Source organism: Acipenser ruthenus, chromosome 5 (genome assembly GCF_902713425.1).
Source record: "Acipenser ruthenus chromosome 5, fAciRut3.2 maternal haplotype, whole genome shotgun sequence".
Classification (NCBI taxonomy): domain Eukaryota; kingdom Metazoa; phylum Chordata; class Actinopteri; order Acipenseriformes; family Acipenseridae; genus Acipenser; species Acipenser ruthenus.
Genome location: NC_081193.1, coordinates 2,528,894 through 2,545,726, shown reverse-complemented (window position 1 = coordinate 2,545,726; position 16,833 = coordinate 2,528,894). Strand labels below are relative to the sequence as shown.

Here is a 16,833-nt window from a genome sequence, read left to right as displayed (position 1 = left end):
ATCTTCTCATTTAGCACAGGACGCAAACCACATCCACTCAACTCTGCCGATGTCTCTTTTTAGATATACAAGACAGATGGGAAGAATGTATTAGTTGTTACAGCAGTCCAAATAATATGCATCATCTAGGAAAAACGTGCTGAGAAGTTTGAGAATCATATTGTTTAATTTGCCACATCAAATGAAAAGTATATATATATATATATATATATATATATATATATATATATATAATTTATTTTTTATTATTTTTTATTTCTTAGTAGACGCCCTTATCCAGGGCGACTTACAATTGTTACAAGATAACCCACCGGGGGTATATTAAAAGATATACCCCCTTATTATTAAGAGATATACCCCCTCAAGCAAATAGACAAACCTGTTTTTCTCTTTAGCACAGCTCCATCTAGTGCATATAGGAAGTGTAGCAGGTAAAAAGTAAGCACAATTGGTCAATTGCTATAAACTAGCTGGGGCTGATCCTGTGGTTAGTACAGGTGACAATACTAATGAGAGACTGCAGGATAGTTTCAATTGCAGTGAACTAGCTGGGGATGATCATGCAGTTAGTACAGGGGACAGTACTAATGAGAGACTGCAGGATAGTTTCAATTGCTATGAACTAGCTGGGGCTGATCCTGTAGTTAGTGCAGGTGACCGTAGTAATGATTAACTGCAGGACAGTTTCAATTTCAATGGATTGAACATCTCCAGCTGGACTGCAGGTTTTAGAGTTATCAATTGCAATGAACACAGTGTATCAGTCATCTGATCCCTAGAGGATTGTAAAACAAGGTACTAAGTTAGTCAAGGGATTCTTTAGATTATGAGCTGAACTAGCTTGTTACTCCTGTGAATGTGTATTTTCAACAAATTAAACAAAGCGGTTATTTTGTTACTATAAACATAATTCTGAATGTGTAAATCAAATAAAGTACACCAACATTAATTTAACTTCTGTCCATTATAACTGCTGAACCTTTAAAATCCTGGCTGGAATGTGCAGTACAAGAAGGCAGCACTCCTCTTACTCTGCTGCTCCCGCCTCACTCACTGCCATGTCCCACACACACAATAGAAATGATCAGTTAACTCTGAGGTCAGTGCTGAAGCTGGGGATCAGCTGATCTCAAACTTTGTTCCCTGTGCTTATTCGTTGCAATTGGTACTAAGATAGTACAGATAACTTTTTTTCTCAAGGCAGAATTGAGGCGGAAGAAATCTGCAAAACTCACATTGTGAATTGTGTTCATCTACACCTTCAAACTACGCTGGTTCGACAATTAATACAACAGTATTTCTTTTTTTTTTTGTTAATGTAATATTAGCTGCATATAATTATCAGAGCTTTCATTCCAAAGACATAGGCCATTACTAATTAGTTAGTAAAGATATTATTTTAAGATTTTGTTTGCTACGGTTGTAGCCATGTCATATATCCGGTAGAGGTCAAAATAAATGTTTTTGTTTCTTTTTTTCTAAAGATTGTTAAATTAAAAGTTAGCATTGGAACCATTTTGATATTTTCTGGGAGGCACAAATAGAATTCAAAATAATGCACAAGTCCTCTCACTTTGCAGATCTGAATTGCTGATTCTAAAGTATTGGCAAATATCAAAGCCATGCATACCTACCTGGAAGACAATGCCTGACATGTACCAATAATCCCAAATTCAAGCTATAATGAAATCATCAGGACACAAGCAGTAATGAGCAGATCCATTACAATGACTGCGCATTCTTCTGAAAGAACATACTGCACATTGTGTTCATTTCTGCATCTCGAAGACCAATGGACCAATTTACCTAATGACAATTTGTTTCCTCCCTCGCTATAGGACACAATGGAGAGCAGCACAGATGTGGCTTGCTTATTTATTTATTTATTTTATTTTTACCCACAACCGTGGGTGAAAGCCAATTTGCTGGAGACTATATAATATTGACAATGAAAAACAATGAATTAAGCAATATCCACATTCATGGTGAGGTAAGCTACGTCATAAATCACCACACCCACTATTATTTAGAGACATCGCCTCAGTCAGTACACAAGCCTTGTCTTGGACTGTTGTGGCTGTTTTATTAAACAGATTCATAACAATTTGAAAAGTATCTTCAGATGTTTGAAGAATGAATGCACACTATAACCTGCAAGCATTTTTCTTAAACAGACAGTGTAATGTTTCTTTTCTTCATTACCGCTTTGTATGTTAAAGACATTCTGACATTTCAGACCTGAAGACACTGTTACACGCACACTTTTGATATCTTCTTTTCACTATCCATTGGAATGACAAACAGTAAAACATTAGGTTATTATAATAACCCTGGTTCCCTGAAATAGAAATGTAACCATTACCGTATGGGTGTGAGTACCAAAGCCGTCGCAAGGGCAAGATTGCAGAATGACTGGAATGCTACAAGGCTCAGCCGAGAGGCTACCTTGTGCGTTATCACACTGAACCCCAGTAACAAGTAGCTAGGGCTAAAATGAGGGAGAAACTCACCTCTGTGCCTGTGTTGTAAGGGTCGACTGGAAAGCCGCCCTTAACACGCTAGTTCCAAAGCTAGGGTTTTAAGGATCCACCACATTCAGTCTGTAGAACCTAGTAATGGTATGGGGAGTAGTCCACACCGCTGCATTCCATATGTCTTTGACAGATGCACCCTGGAATAAATCCCACGAAGTTGACTTGCCCCAGGTGGAATGGGCAGTGAGCTTTTCTGGAGGGGGCAAGTTGGCCAGCTCATAGGCAGTCCTGACTGTCTCTGCTATCCATCTGGACAGCCGCTGCTTAGACAGGGCTTGACTATGGGACGTAGCCCCATAGCAGACAAAAAATTGTACGGACTGCCTCCAACTTTTCGTCCTGTCAACATAGTACGCCAGGGCCAGCACTAGGCAGAGAGTATGGAGCTGTCACTCCCTGTTAGACTGGAAAGGAGGTGGATGGAAAGCCTCCAAGCCACAGTTTGGCATGAAATGCCAGAGATCGTCCTCGGCAAAAAAGCTGCAATACAGAATGCCTGCATCTCACTCATCCGCTTTGCAGAGGTGATTGCAAGCAAGAAAGCCGCTTTGACCAACAAAAATTTCAGCTCAGCTGAATGCATGGGCTCAGATTGAGGCTTCATGAGTGCAGTAAGCACCACGTTTAACCTGCAGCGAGGAACAATGTCCTTCATAGGCGGCCGAACGCGTGGACGCTGCTCTGGCATTTTGTAGGTTGTCAATAACACTATTGGACAGAACCAGACGGCTCAAATGCAGCTGTTCAGGGGTCAGACCCAGAGCTGCAGGCTCGATGGGTTGGGTTGCCATAAAGTCCCCTGTGCCTGACTGAGCAGGTTGTGGCGCTTGGGCAGTCTCCATGGCTGTACACTCAGGAGCTGCATCAGGGTTGAAAACCAGCGCCTCCTGGACCAATGAGGGGCTACTAGGAGCATCTTGGCCCGGTCATGCCTGATTTCCTCGACATAGCGGGAGAAGGGTGAGCGGTGAGAAGGCATATAACAGTTGCCCCGGCCACTGGTGTGCCAAGGCATCTCTCGTCAGCGGGTCCCCGCCTCCTGTTATGGAGAACCAAAGGGGCAGTGAGTCGATTCCTGGGAGGCAAAGAGATCAAACTCTCTAGATTTTCTCCCAATGGAGGCTCGCCACCTCGGGGTAAAGCATCCACTCTGAGGTGCTGGGAACTCCCAGCACCTCAGAGGAGGTCCGCTGCCCAGTTTGTCAGCCTGGGCAGATGTACTGCCTGCAGCGAGAGGAGGTTCTCTTGTGCCCAGAGCAAAAGCTTGCAGGTCATGTGATGGAGACTGGGAGACCTGAGGCCACCCTGGTGGTTGATGTAAGCCACCACTGTTGTGTTGTATGTATGGACAAGCACATGTTTCCCTCGAACTTCCTGCAAAAAATTCTGCAAGGCCAGGTAAACTGCCTGCAGCGCCAAAACATTGATGTGGAGAACCTGCCAAGGGGGGTTCCTCACACCTTGCGCCACCCTGCCATTCCACACAGCGCTCCAGGCCAGACTGCACGCGTCCATGATGACGACCTCCCTTCTGGTGACACTGCCCAGCACTACGCCGATGGGCAGGCTGCCTTTAGGCAGTGACGAGACACTGTCAATAGGCAGCCACGGTTCAACGCAGGCTGATAAACCCTGCTGTTGAACTAGGCCTGCAGAGGGTCTGGGTCTGGGAAGTTGCTGCCATCAAGCCCAGGAGTCTCTGGAACATTACTGCTGTGAGTGCTCTGTTGAGCTGAAAGAGCTCTAAACAAGCGGCTATTCTCTGCACTCTGTTGTCCAACAGAGTGGACAGCATGGACCTGGAGTACAAGTACACTTCTAGATAGGAGGCTGTCTGAGAAGGCATGAGCTGGCTCTTCACATGAAGGTAGCCGGTGACAAGTTCCGTGTCAGCCTCTGCCTGTGCTGGAGCCAGTCGTCCAGATAATTGAGCACTCTGATGCCTTTCAGTATTAAAGGAACCAGACAGTACCATCAGAACTGGGACAGTACTAGGTCGGTTCGGTGACTTTAGCACCGGGTCGGTACGGTACCGGAATAGTACGGGTACAGTACTGGGTCGATGACTTTAGCACCGGATCGGTACGGTAACGGGTCGGTGACCTCGGTACCGTACGGTACAGGTCCACCGGTTTGCAGTCACCGTGGGTAGCAACGTACAGGGATGCCCACCTGTACATGCCACTGGTAAAAACACTCAGTACACACACAAAACTGCCCAGTGATACTGAGCCCAGCTTCTCTCACTGTATGTGGGTAAAGCACCACTTTGCAGACCGACATGTGCATAGTCTCTGTAAAAGAAACAGAAAACACAAGAGAAACTTCTCTATAAACAGTAGTAAAATATTACAGTATAACAATGTCTCGTAATAAAATGAGAATAAAATGTCCCATAACAAAAAACGAGAAATAATAACACCAGCCGGAGCTATGCAGCCTGGAGCCGACTTATGCTACTGGATCCCTGGGTAGGAGTGACTAAGTCGCTAGTGGGACATAACAAGCAACAGGCTGTAGTGCACAAATGATGCATAATTAGTGAAAACTATTACAGCAATTATTTTAATATCACACACATTTTGTGTAAAAACACAATAAATGTGAAATATATAGCTGATAGAGGTAATAAGTACTGAACAAGGCTCATCCTTCAGGCCAGTCTTGATAGAAAATGATGTGGAGGTCTATGAGCTATAAATACCCATGTGGTAATGGTTACATGTCGTACTTGAAAGGGCACCCCACAATAAGACAATCCCAGGTAACCCATGGTGCATGTTTCTATCTGTCTCGATCCAGTATGTTACCTGATCGTCACTGATAAAGCCCTTGTGCATTGCATCGTAGAAATGTACAAGGAAATCAGAGTTGGGCAGGACATCTTGATGCTTGGTCATCATCTCACAAATCAACCTGTAGGCATGGAGTTTCCCTTCCTTGTACTCAGGAGGCAATGCAGTAGCCTGAAGATAAATGAAATATATTTTGTAATTAATATACAATGCCTATAGCAAGTATTCACCCCCATTGTACGTTTTCAGATTGTTGTGTTACAACCTGAAATCTTGATGCATTTAAATTGGATTGTTTTCCTTTGAAGATAATTTTTATTGTGGTACAACGGTTAATGAAAAATAAAAAAACTGAAAAGTCTTGGTTAAATAAGTATTCACCCTCCTGTGTCAGTACTTGGTAGAACCACCTTTGGCAACAATTACAGCTGTGAGTCTTTTAGGGTAAGTCTCTACCAGGTTTGTACATCTGGATCGTGCAATATTCGCCCATTCTTCTTGGCAAAATTGTTCAAGCTCTGTCAAGTTGGATGGGGATCGTTGGTGGACAGCAATCTTCAAGTCTTGCCACAGATTCTCAATCGGATTCAAGTCCGGGCTTTGACTGGGCCACTCTAGGACATTCACTTTCTTGTTTTTAATCCACTCCAGTGTCGCTTTGAAGAAGGGCTAGGTTTTTGTTTTTGTGTTTTGTTCATTTTGAAAACAGTTTGCTAATAAAAATACGCTACAGTGTTTAAAAAGCACTTCCAGTGTACCGTTATAAGGCGGAACACAAATAGCATGGTCTTGTAACTATGGCTCCCCACTATAGCATTATAAAGGGTGAGCACTGTATATATAGTAGTCAAAAGTTTACATACCCCAATGGAAATGTATAATTTCTAGAAATTTCTCGAAAGCAAAGAATTATAAGAAAAATATTTTGTAACAAAAGTTTTGCATTTGTGGATGAGGAAAAAAAGTTAAAGGACATAGATGTCTACAATTATTTATTTCAGCACTTTTTTTGCAAAATTCCAAAAACGTTAATTCAGAAGTATTAATACCCTGAGAAGTAAAATGAAATTAATAGCGTGTTGAGGCACCTTTTAGCAAAAATAACCTAATGATTAGGATATTTGTCAACAAGCTTTTGGCATGATTCTTTTGTGATCTTTGACCATTCTTCAACGCAAAATTGTTCCAGTTCATTCAAAGTCCAAGGACTTCTCTTGTGCACAGCCTTCTTCAACTCATACCAAATATTCTCAATCTGACTTAAAGTGGGACTTTAACTAGGCCATTCCTGAACCTTGATTTTATTCTTCTTTAACCATTCTGAAGTAGATTTTGATGTGTGCTTTGGATCGTTGTTGTGTTGGAACGTCCAGTTGCGCTTTAAACCAAGTTTTGTAGCGGAGGGTTTCAGATGATTGGCCATTATCTTTTGTTATGCTATGGAACCCATTTTACCATGTATTGGAACTAAATTTCCTGTGCCCTTAAAGGAAAAACAGCCCCATTGAGTGATATTATCACCTCCATGCTTGACAGTAGGTATGGTGTTCTTTTCTTTGTACACCTCACCAGACTTTCTCCAAACGTAACGACTATCAGCGTGACCAAATAGCTTGATTTATGTTTCATCACTACAAAACATTTGACCAGAACTCATATCCATAATTGAAATGCCGTTTTGCAAACTTTAAGCGATTATCCTTGTAACGTTGATCTAAGAGTGGATTTTTCCTTGGCCTGCGACCATTGAGACCTTCACCATGCGATACTCGACCTATGGTTGAAATGGAAACCCCAATCCCACTTGCAGCCAGTTCACTTTGAGTATCTTTGGCAGTCAATCTTGGATTGTTATTAACCTTCCTCACAATTCTTCTACTTGTTCTTGGTGAAAGAACCTTCTTTCTACCAGACCGAGGGAGTGTTGTGACAGTATCAGGAGTCTTGCACTTCTTGATAATAGAAACAATAGTTGAAATCGGGATACTCAAATGCTTGGAAATCTTCTTGAATCATTCTCCAGCTTTATGACAATAAATTATTTTCTGCCTTAGGTCTTCAGATAGCTATTTACTTTTTCCCATGTTGATTTATTAGTAATGACAGCAATCATCCTATGCCTAACCCTTTTATACTCTCTAAGAATGTTCACCTACAATCCAGCATTTTCTAGACTTTTTTTAGAATTGAGTTCTGCATTATCATATTGAAATTTCAAGCACCTTGTAGACAATATTATCATAGCAACAAAGGGCATGAATACTTTTGAATTAGCATTTTTTGAGTTTTGCAAAAGAAATTGCTTAAATAAATAATTGTAGACATCTATTTCTTGTAACTTTTTCTACCTCATTCACAAAAGCAAAAATTTTGCTACAAAAGATTTTTCCTCAAATTCTTTGCTTTCGAGAAATTTCTAGAAATTATACATATATAGTAAATATGGACTGGAGAGGAAGGAAGGCTATAGTAGAAAATTATTGACTTGAGGGAAGACTATTGTTACCGACAGGGGGCTATAATGCCCGAAGCCCTGGAGGTAACAATAGTCTTCCCGAGAGGCATTTAATTTTCCATTATGGCTGAGTCTGCAGTACATATTTAATATATGAAATCAGTCAAGAAAATAAGTGAGGGAAAGTTGGATAATAAATATGACTTTATATATTTTGTTTAATATAGCTGATACAGCATAAGTAAATACATAAATAACAGAAAATGTTTTAGAAGTTCATACTGTATAGTTAGCAAAGTTTTTCTCTGTCTGTCTGGTTTGCCACTGTTGCATAATCCAGTTTATATCCTGCCCGTCATATTTGTTTTCATCGAGTTGAATTTGCTTGAATTTCAGAAATTCCGAAAACAGTGACAGTGATGTTTTAATCACCACTTTAGTGTTTGGAGCATCTTTCTTTTGTAGTATGTTTTGAAATACATTTTCTGTTAACTCACAGAATCGGTGCTCAACCATTTTCTCTCATGGAGCGTGCAGGGGAGAACGGCGTTCCTTTGAAAAGGGTCGGGACTGAGAGTGATGTGAACCAATCACATGACAGACCGAGACTATTGACCAGTGGTGTAAAGATGTTAGGGCAATAGCTCAATCTAATTTTCCTCCTATGATGAGGTTTTAACCAATCACAGGCCAGGATTTCCAATCAATGTAATCAAAGAAACTACAAAATGATATTGCAGAAGTCTATCGGAAGCCATAATAGTAGTACAGTATGTTAGATTTCAAAATCTCACATTTTTCAAATGTTGTCAGTTTTTCATTACGTACATGTAAAACTACGAAGCGGTGTGTAATTCAATATGTTAACGTAACATTATTCTGCAGGTTTCATTTGACTTTATGAAGCAAAATTTGTTAATTCTATAGGGTGATGCAAAACTTTTGGCCAGAGCTGTACAGTTCAAAGGTGAAGAAAAAAATAAAATAAAAAAAACAGTGCATCTTACCTTAAATAACCAGGAGGCAAACATTGTCAGTGGTGGGATGAGGAGGGGCTGTGGAGGGGAGGACTGGTTATCAGCACTGATTCCAAGGTTGTCTCTGATCTAAAAACACAACAAATCACATTCAATTCTGCATGTTGCGTTTCTCACTGTGCAGCAGATTCATTTAAAACACCTTTTCTACAATCTGCATTCTACATATTGCAGGAAAAAATGGTAATACAAAAGATTATGCCAAGGTTCTTGGCTTAAAAAATAGGATGTATTTGACAGGTCAGCATTTATAAATGAATACTCATTTCCTGTTTATGAAATCCTGACTAAGGACTTTAACCAAAATGTTCTCAACAGCTGGCATTTTCCATTATTTCTGTTTATAAGGGTTTCTGTTTTATCAAGTTTAATCCCCATATATGACAAAATTTGTTCTTAAAACTAGTACCACTTGCTGCATGTACCAGTGCTGTTTATTTTCATATGTAAATCTCATCTCAGTTTTCATCTTAATTTTGTACGATAATTTAGTTGCTATATTCACTTTTGAAAGCACCTGTCTTGTAGGAATGCTAGACAATTAATGTTTTGATTTCTATATACTTTGAGAAGCCCAAATAGTTAATGTTCTTATTTTGCTAATTTAGAAAATCATATTGTCAGTTAACACCTCCATGTTTACAAATCATTCTTTATAAAAACAGCTTGAACAAACACGAGCACTCTGATTTACCAAGACCCATGGAAAAACCCTACCATATCTGCACTAGTGGGACTTCATGAGCTCATTTGAGCATCTTTCTTTTACAGTAGCAGTAACACAGCACTCCCCAGCTTGTGGGGGGGGGCTGTGTTTGTGATATACTTGGGGATGTTGAAGACACTCAGCTTGGTCTCACACACCCATGGAGTGGTATTTTATTGCTTACATTAGAGTATCCACAATCATTCTGCCCCACAATGTTAGTCACTAAGGCGAATGTCTCGATGACAATGGAGATGACATTACCTTTGCTAGTTTGTGCCACAGTTCGTACAGATAGAGGAACACCTTTGCATGTATTTTCGGACACTGGATGCTGTTCACATCTCCCAGTATTCCTAGAACTCTTCTCCACAGCACGGCTGCAGAATCAGGGTGCCAGCCAGTAAGACTCCCCCCGGCAATGATACTGATGTCATCGGCTAGACATTCACTGCTGTCTGCAGAGTCACACACACACACATGTACCAGTTAAAACCAATATATCGCAATAGGTAGAGTTTTTTTTAAATGACCTTTAGTATTCTTGAGTAACTTTCCAGTGCCCATGTAAACATCTTAAAGCTTTAACATTTAAATGGTAGTGTTTTAAATGAGCATGTTTTCAAGTATACCAGAAGAACCAAGAAATATACACCTGTCAACAACTGAATATTTAAGTTCTGGTCGAGTGAAAATAAAGATGTCAGCAACAAAAAAAAAAGTTTTATAAAGCATTAACGTTTTGTGTGTTGATATTAAAAGTGCCTAGAATGAAAATCAGCTACGTTTGAGACTCAGTATTTCAAAAAGTTATTTCAGATAGTAGCAGGAGCAAAATTATTAATATGGGAAAAGGATATCTGGTTATGAAAGCGTATTGCTCTACTACAAAACTCACATTTCAGAAAATACTCATATCAAATCTAACTGAAAAAAGGTCAGTGCTTTTCTATTTATTCTGATACTTAGATTCACAATGTTTAAGCACAGAGACCACCTTCCTTCAAATGCCATGGGATAGATATCATAGTGAAGATACATGTGTATGTATATAGAGCTGCTCAAATCATAGTGAAGATTCACGTGTATGTATATAGAGCTGCTCAAATCATAGTGAAGATACACGTGTTTGTATACAGAGCTGCTCAAATCATAGTGAAGATACACGTGTATGTATACAGAGCTGCTCAAATCATAGTGAAGATACACGTGTATGTATATAGAGCTGCTCAAATCATAGTAAAGATTCACATGTATGTATATAGAGCTGCTCAAATCATAGTAAAGATTCACGTGTATGTATATAGAGCTGCTCAAATCATAGTGAAGATACACGTGTTTGTATACAGAGCTGCTCAAATCATAGTGAAGATACACGTGTATGTAAACAGAGCTGCTCAAATCATAGTGAAGATACACGTGTATGTATATAGAGCTGCTCAAATCATTTAAGTTGTCTGTCAAGATGATCCCATGCATGTCTCCAGTCCAGACATCACTGGCTGCCCTGGTTTCTATTGAGCTCAAACAATCCTTTTTTGAAGATGTATTGAAATCACGACAGGCCACTGCATCACAGGAGACCACGTGCTAAGCAAACTGCAGGAATTAAAGAATGCTTTCATGGGTGTCTGGTTCAATTGGACAATGGGGGTCAAAGGATCAGAAATGATTGCAATGTAACAAGTCCTGCACTAATTATCTGGTGCATCCAGGCAGGGTATTATAACTTTGACCTGTGTATAAATAATAAAGTGTAAGAGTTAAAAATATATATTATGAAACTCTTAAAAGCCCCAATTGATAGATAGATGAGTTGGGAGAGTTTTTTTCTTTTTTTTTTTTATTCAAGATTATTAAAATTTGGTTTAAAACAATAAAACCACTTCCCTTTGACTCTATTATTTCTTCTTGTGTTTTCCACCAGGCATCACCAAATACAATAAAAACACAGGGGATTGAGGCATGTATTTTAAATCAGGCACATAACTGCCAATACAATCTGACAACAACGAGAATATAATGTGCTGTTGATGGAAAAGTCATGAGCTGCTGTATGTTACTGTGGAAGACACTGCCATGTTGTCTTTATCATGTTGTCTTTATCATTTGAAATATTTTTTAAAACCCCAAAATTAATGACTAAAGCTAAGGTTTACAATTTTAGAAAAGCAAACTATGAAGGTATGAAACAGAGACTAACAGAAGTAGATTGGAGTAAAATAGAGAAAACATCCACAGAAAAAGGATGGCTGTTTTTAAAAAATGTAGTACTAGAGGCACAAAACAATTACATCCCAAAAGTAGACAAATCTAAATCTAAAACAAAATGGCCAAAATGGTTTAAAAGATCAATTAAAAAAAATATTCAGCGAAAAAAGGCACTTTACAGAGCGTTTAAAAGGGACCAAAAACAAAGTACACAGAAAGAGTACTTGGAACTGCAAACACAAGTCAAAAAGGAAGTTAGAAAGGCCAAGAGAGAGATAGAAATCAATATTGCTAAGGGGGCTAAAACCAATTCCAAAATGTTTTTCCAATATTATAACAGCAAGAGAACATTCAAAGAGGAGGTTAAATGTCTAAGAGACACAAATGGCAAAATCATAGATGAAAAAAAAATAGCAAATATATTAAATGATTACTTTTCACAGGTTTTTACAAAGGAGGACACGAGCAACATGCCCCACATGTCGACCTGTTCCAATCCAATTTTAAATAACTTTAGCATAACAGAGGCAGAAGTGTTAAAGGGACTAGGAGCTCTTAAAATAAACAAATCCCCCGGGCCGGATGAGATCCTCCCAATAGTACTCAAAGAAATGAAAGAAGTTATTTACAAACCGCTAACCAAGATCATGCAACAGTCTCTTGACACAGGGGTTGTACCGACAGACTGGAAAATTGCAAACGTAATACCGATCCACAAAAAGGGAGACAAAACCCAACCAGGTAACTACAGACCAATAAGCCTGACTTCTATTATATGTAAACTTATGGAAACTATAATAAGATCCAAAATGGAAAATTACCTATATGGTAACAATATCCTGGGAGACAGTCAGCATGGTTTTAGGAAAGGGAGATCGTGTCTAACTAACCTACTTGACTTTTTTGAGGATGCAACATTGAAAATGGATAATTGCAAAGCATACGACATGGTTTATTTAGATTTTTGGAAAGCTTTTGACAAAGTCCCGCAAAAAAGATTAATTCTCAAACTAAACTCAGTAGGGATTCAAGGAAATGCATGCACATGGATTAGGGAGTGGTTAACATGTAGAAAACATAAAGTACTGATTAGAGGAGAAACCTCAAAATGGAGCAAGGTAACCAGTGGTGTACCACAGGGATCAGTATTAGGTCCTTTGCTATTCCTAATCTACATGAATGATTTAGATTCTGGTATATTAAGCAAACTCGTTAAATTTGCAGACGACACAAAAATAGGAGTGGTTAACACTGTTGCAGCAGCAAAGGTCTAGACAGCATTCAGCATTCAAAATGATCTAGACAGCATTCAGAACTGGGCAGACACATGGCATATGACATTTAATAGAGAAAAGTGTAAAGTATTGCATGCAGGCAATAAAAATGTGCATTATAAATATCATATGGGAGATACTGAAATTGAAGAAAGGAACTATGAAAAAGACCTAGGAGTTTATGTTGACTCAGAAATGTCTTCATCTAGACAATGTGGGGAAGCTATAAAAAAGGCCAACAAGATGCTCGGATATATTGTGAGGAGTGTTGAATTTAAATCAAGGGAAATAATGTTAAAACTTTACAATGCATTAGTAAGACCTCACCTAGAATATTGTGCTCCTCAGTTCTGGTCACCTCATTACAAAAATGATATTGCTGCTCTAGAAAGAGTGCAAAGAAGGGACCAGAATTATCCCTGGTTTAAAAGGCATGTCGTATGCAGACAGGCTAAAAGAATTGAATCTATTCAGTCTTGAACAAAGAAGACTACGCGGTGATCTGATTCAAGCATTCACAATTCTAAAAGGTATTGACAATGTCGACCCAGGGGACTTTTTCGACCTGAAAAAAAGAAACAAGGACCAGGGGTCACAAATGGAGATTAGATAAAGGGGCATTCAGAACAGAAAATAGGAGGCACTTTTTTACACAGAGAATTGTGAGGGTCTGGAACCGACTCCCCAGTAATGTTGTTGAAGCTGACACCCTGGGATCCTTCAAGAAGCTGCTTGATGAGATTCTGGGATCAATAAGCTACTAACAACCAAACAAGCAAGATGGGCTGAATGGCCTCCTCTCGTTTGTAAACTTTCTTATGTTCTTATGTTCTTATGTTCTTATTGGTCATGCTCTCTCCCAAGTCATCTCAGTGAAACCAATGAATACAAGGGGGGCATACATAATAGTTTCAAGGGATAGGAAAGTACCCAAATCCTCAGGCATGTGCAAAACAGAGTGATGCATGTTCTCTTCCAGGAGAGGAGGGCAGTCCTGGCAGTCAGATTGCACTAGCAAAGCAGGAGAGGCAGAGGGGAGCTGGGGTTGAGGGGAAGGTGGAGAGTGGGAAGGGAGGGCACAGTCACAACCTAAAGGGGAACAGAAACACGGGGTGGCTACACCAAGGTCTTTAACAGATTTTAAAGTAGCTTCTTTTCAGATACTTCTTTTTTTTTTGCCAATTACTTTCTTGTCCTGCCTTCTCCTACCAAATAAGCTCTGAGGGACATTAGTGGGGTTGCGTTTAGTCATGCTGGTTACTAAAATCTTGTGAGATTTCAGTAAATCGCTAAGGCATTCGCAGTGTTTTAGATGACATTGATGACAGCAACTATACTCATTTTATGTAACACAATATAATGCGTTACTTGTATATTTGTAGGCAATAAAGATAACACTGAGCTGTTTGTGATGGTTTGGGAAAAATGTGTTTTTTGAGACTATTTACATTTCTCAGCTAAAGAATTAGAGAATAACATGATAAATACAGGCTTTAGATGTGGTTTCTTTTTAAAAAGCTGTCTTTGAGTTGGGACTCCTAACTCTTGTCACAGTGAACTACGAGAAGGTGAAATCTTCATCACCGGGCACTAACTAAATGGAGGCTGTGTGGTCCAGTGGTTAAAGAAAAGGGCTTGTAATCAGGAAGTCCCCGGTTCAAATCCCACCTCAGCCACTGACTCATTGTGTGACCCTGAGCAAGTCACTTAACCTCCTTGTGCTCCGTCTTTCGGGTGAGACGTAATTGTAAGTGATGCTGCAGCTGATGCATAGCTCACACACCCGAGTCTCTGTAAGTCGCCTTGGATAAAGGCGTCTGCTAAATAAACAGATAATAATAATAACTCTGTATGACTGAGAGACACAGATGAATTCTCATTCAAATAGAATGCACCAAGAATAATTCCTGCAAAACAGACGAAGGACTCCTGCCAGCAGCTGCCTCTCTCTTTCTGTCCCTGAATTACCTGTCTCCATTTATTCACATGCTGCTATTCAAACCAACACACTGTCACTAATCACTAATGTCTTCAAAGTGTAACACTGCCAGCACCTGATAACTGATTAAAAACAAGAGCTGCAATGAGATCATTTCAAATGATCATACTTTAAACACTGCTTAATCAAATACTGTAATCATGTCCGTGCAAGATTCTACCGTTTTCCTCAATAAAGAAGTAATAGTAATACCGAGCAAATTAAGTAATTCAGTTAAGAAAAGGCATTGCCATGCTTTTCTCTCCTGTGTAAAATGTATATTAGTTCTGAAAAGTAAATTACAGCTGGTATGATAACAACATTTGATTTTTTTGATAGCTTTGTAGCACTATTCTAAAGAATGCCGGTTCCAAATGGAATCACAATTGGATAAGCGTCTCTCCAGTAATTTCTTATATATATATATATATATATATATATATATATATATATATATATATATATATACACACTATCAGTCAAAAGTTTTAGAACACCCCAATTTTTCCAGTTTTTATTGAAATTTAAGCAGTTCAAGTCCAGTGAATAACCTGAAATGGTACAAAGGTAAGCGGTAAACTGCCAGTGGTTAAAAAAAAAAAAAGTTTAGGTTATCAAAAACTGAAAAATAATGTTCATTTCAGAGTTATACAAAAAGGCCTTTTTCAGGGAACAAGTAATGGGTTAACAACTTACAGCTGTTCTGCAGCAATGGAAATAAATTAAGCCTTGAAAGTTGATGCTAACAATTCCTACAGGTGTCCCAACTTTTGTTGATTACTTACAAACCCTCTGTCTGTATAAAAGCAGTGTTGGAACAGACTGTGTTACTACACCCTCTTAAGCATTATTTGGACAGTATTGTACTGCAGGAGTAGTATATTGCTCTCATAATGGTGAGAAAAAGGTAATTAACAAAGGAAGACAGACAGACCATTATAACCCTTAAAAGTGTAGGTCTTTCCTTTAGAGAAATTGCAAAGAAAGCCAAGGTGTCAGTGAGTACAGTTTCCTACACCATCAAAAGGCACTTGAAAACTGGAGGAAACTCTGACAGGAAGAGGTCTGGCAGACCCAAAGCCACAACAGAATCAGAAGACAAGTTTCTGAGAGTCACCAGCTTGCGTGATAGGCGGCTCACAGGACAACAGCTTCAAGCACAGCTTAACACTGGTCGAAGTAAGCAAGTCTCAGTTTCAACTGTGAAGAGAAGACTTTGAGCTGCAGGTTTGACAGGTCGAGTGGCAGTAAGAAAGCCATTGCTAAGATGGCAAAATAAGAAAAAGAGGCTTGCCTGGGCCATGAAGCACCACCAGTGGACTACTGAAGACTGGAAGAAGGTCTTATGGACCGATGAATCAAAATTTGAAATCTTCGGTTCATCACGCAGGGTTTTTGTACGCCGTCGAGTAGGCGAAAGGATGGTTCCTCGGTGTGTGACACCAACTGTCAAACATGGAGGAGGAAGCGTGATGGTCTGGGGCTCTTTTGCTGGATCCAGAGTTGGCGACTTGCACAGAGTGGGTGGCACCCTGAACCAAAACTGCTACCACAACATTTTGCAGCGCCATGCAATACCCTCTGGTATACGCCTAGTTGGTCAGGGGTTCATCCTACAGCAGAACTACCTTAGAAGAAAAGAACAAGACGGTAGGCTTCAAATCATGGCATGGCCAGCACAGTCTCCAGACTTAGAACTTTCCAAACAATATTTGATTTCCATTGTAGAAAGAATGCCACGAGTGTGTTCGGCTGTTATATCTGCAAAAGGTGGCTACTTTGATGAGTCCAAAATTTAGATTAAATTTTGTTAAACAAAACGATTCCATGATTTCTTTTTTAT

The 16,833-nt window shown here is 39.5% G+C and overlaps 1 protein-coding gene across 3 annotated transcripts in view; it reads right to left on the bottom strand.

The window, feature by feature from the left end:
- Positions 1-16,833, bottom strand: part of LOC117402736 (ral GTPase-activating protein subunit alpha-2-like) — a 179,479-nt gene that overhangs the window by 102,665 nt on the left and 59,981 nt on the right. For all 3 annotated transcript variants that reach the window (XM_034004162.3, XM_034004163.3, XM_034004164.3), the window contains 3 exons: positions 9,792-9,985; positions 8,792-8,890; positions 5,345-5,500 (listed from right to left, as the gene is read on the bottom strand). In XM_034004162.3, the coding sequence (XP_033860053.3) occupies positions 5,345-5,500; positions 8,792-8,890; positions 9,792-9,985 (449 nt within the window). The remainder of the gene's footprint in view (positions 1-5,344; positions 5,501-8,791; positions 8,891-9,791; positions 9,986-16,833) is intronic.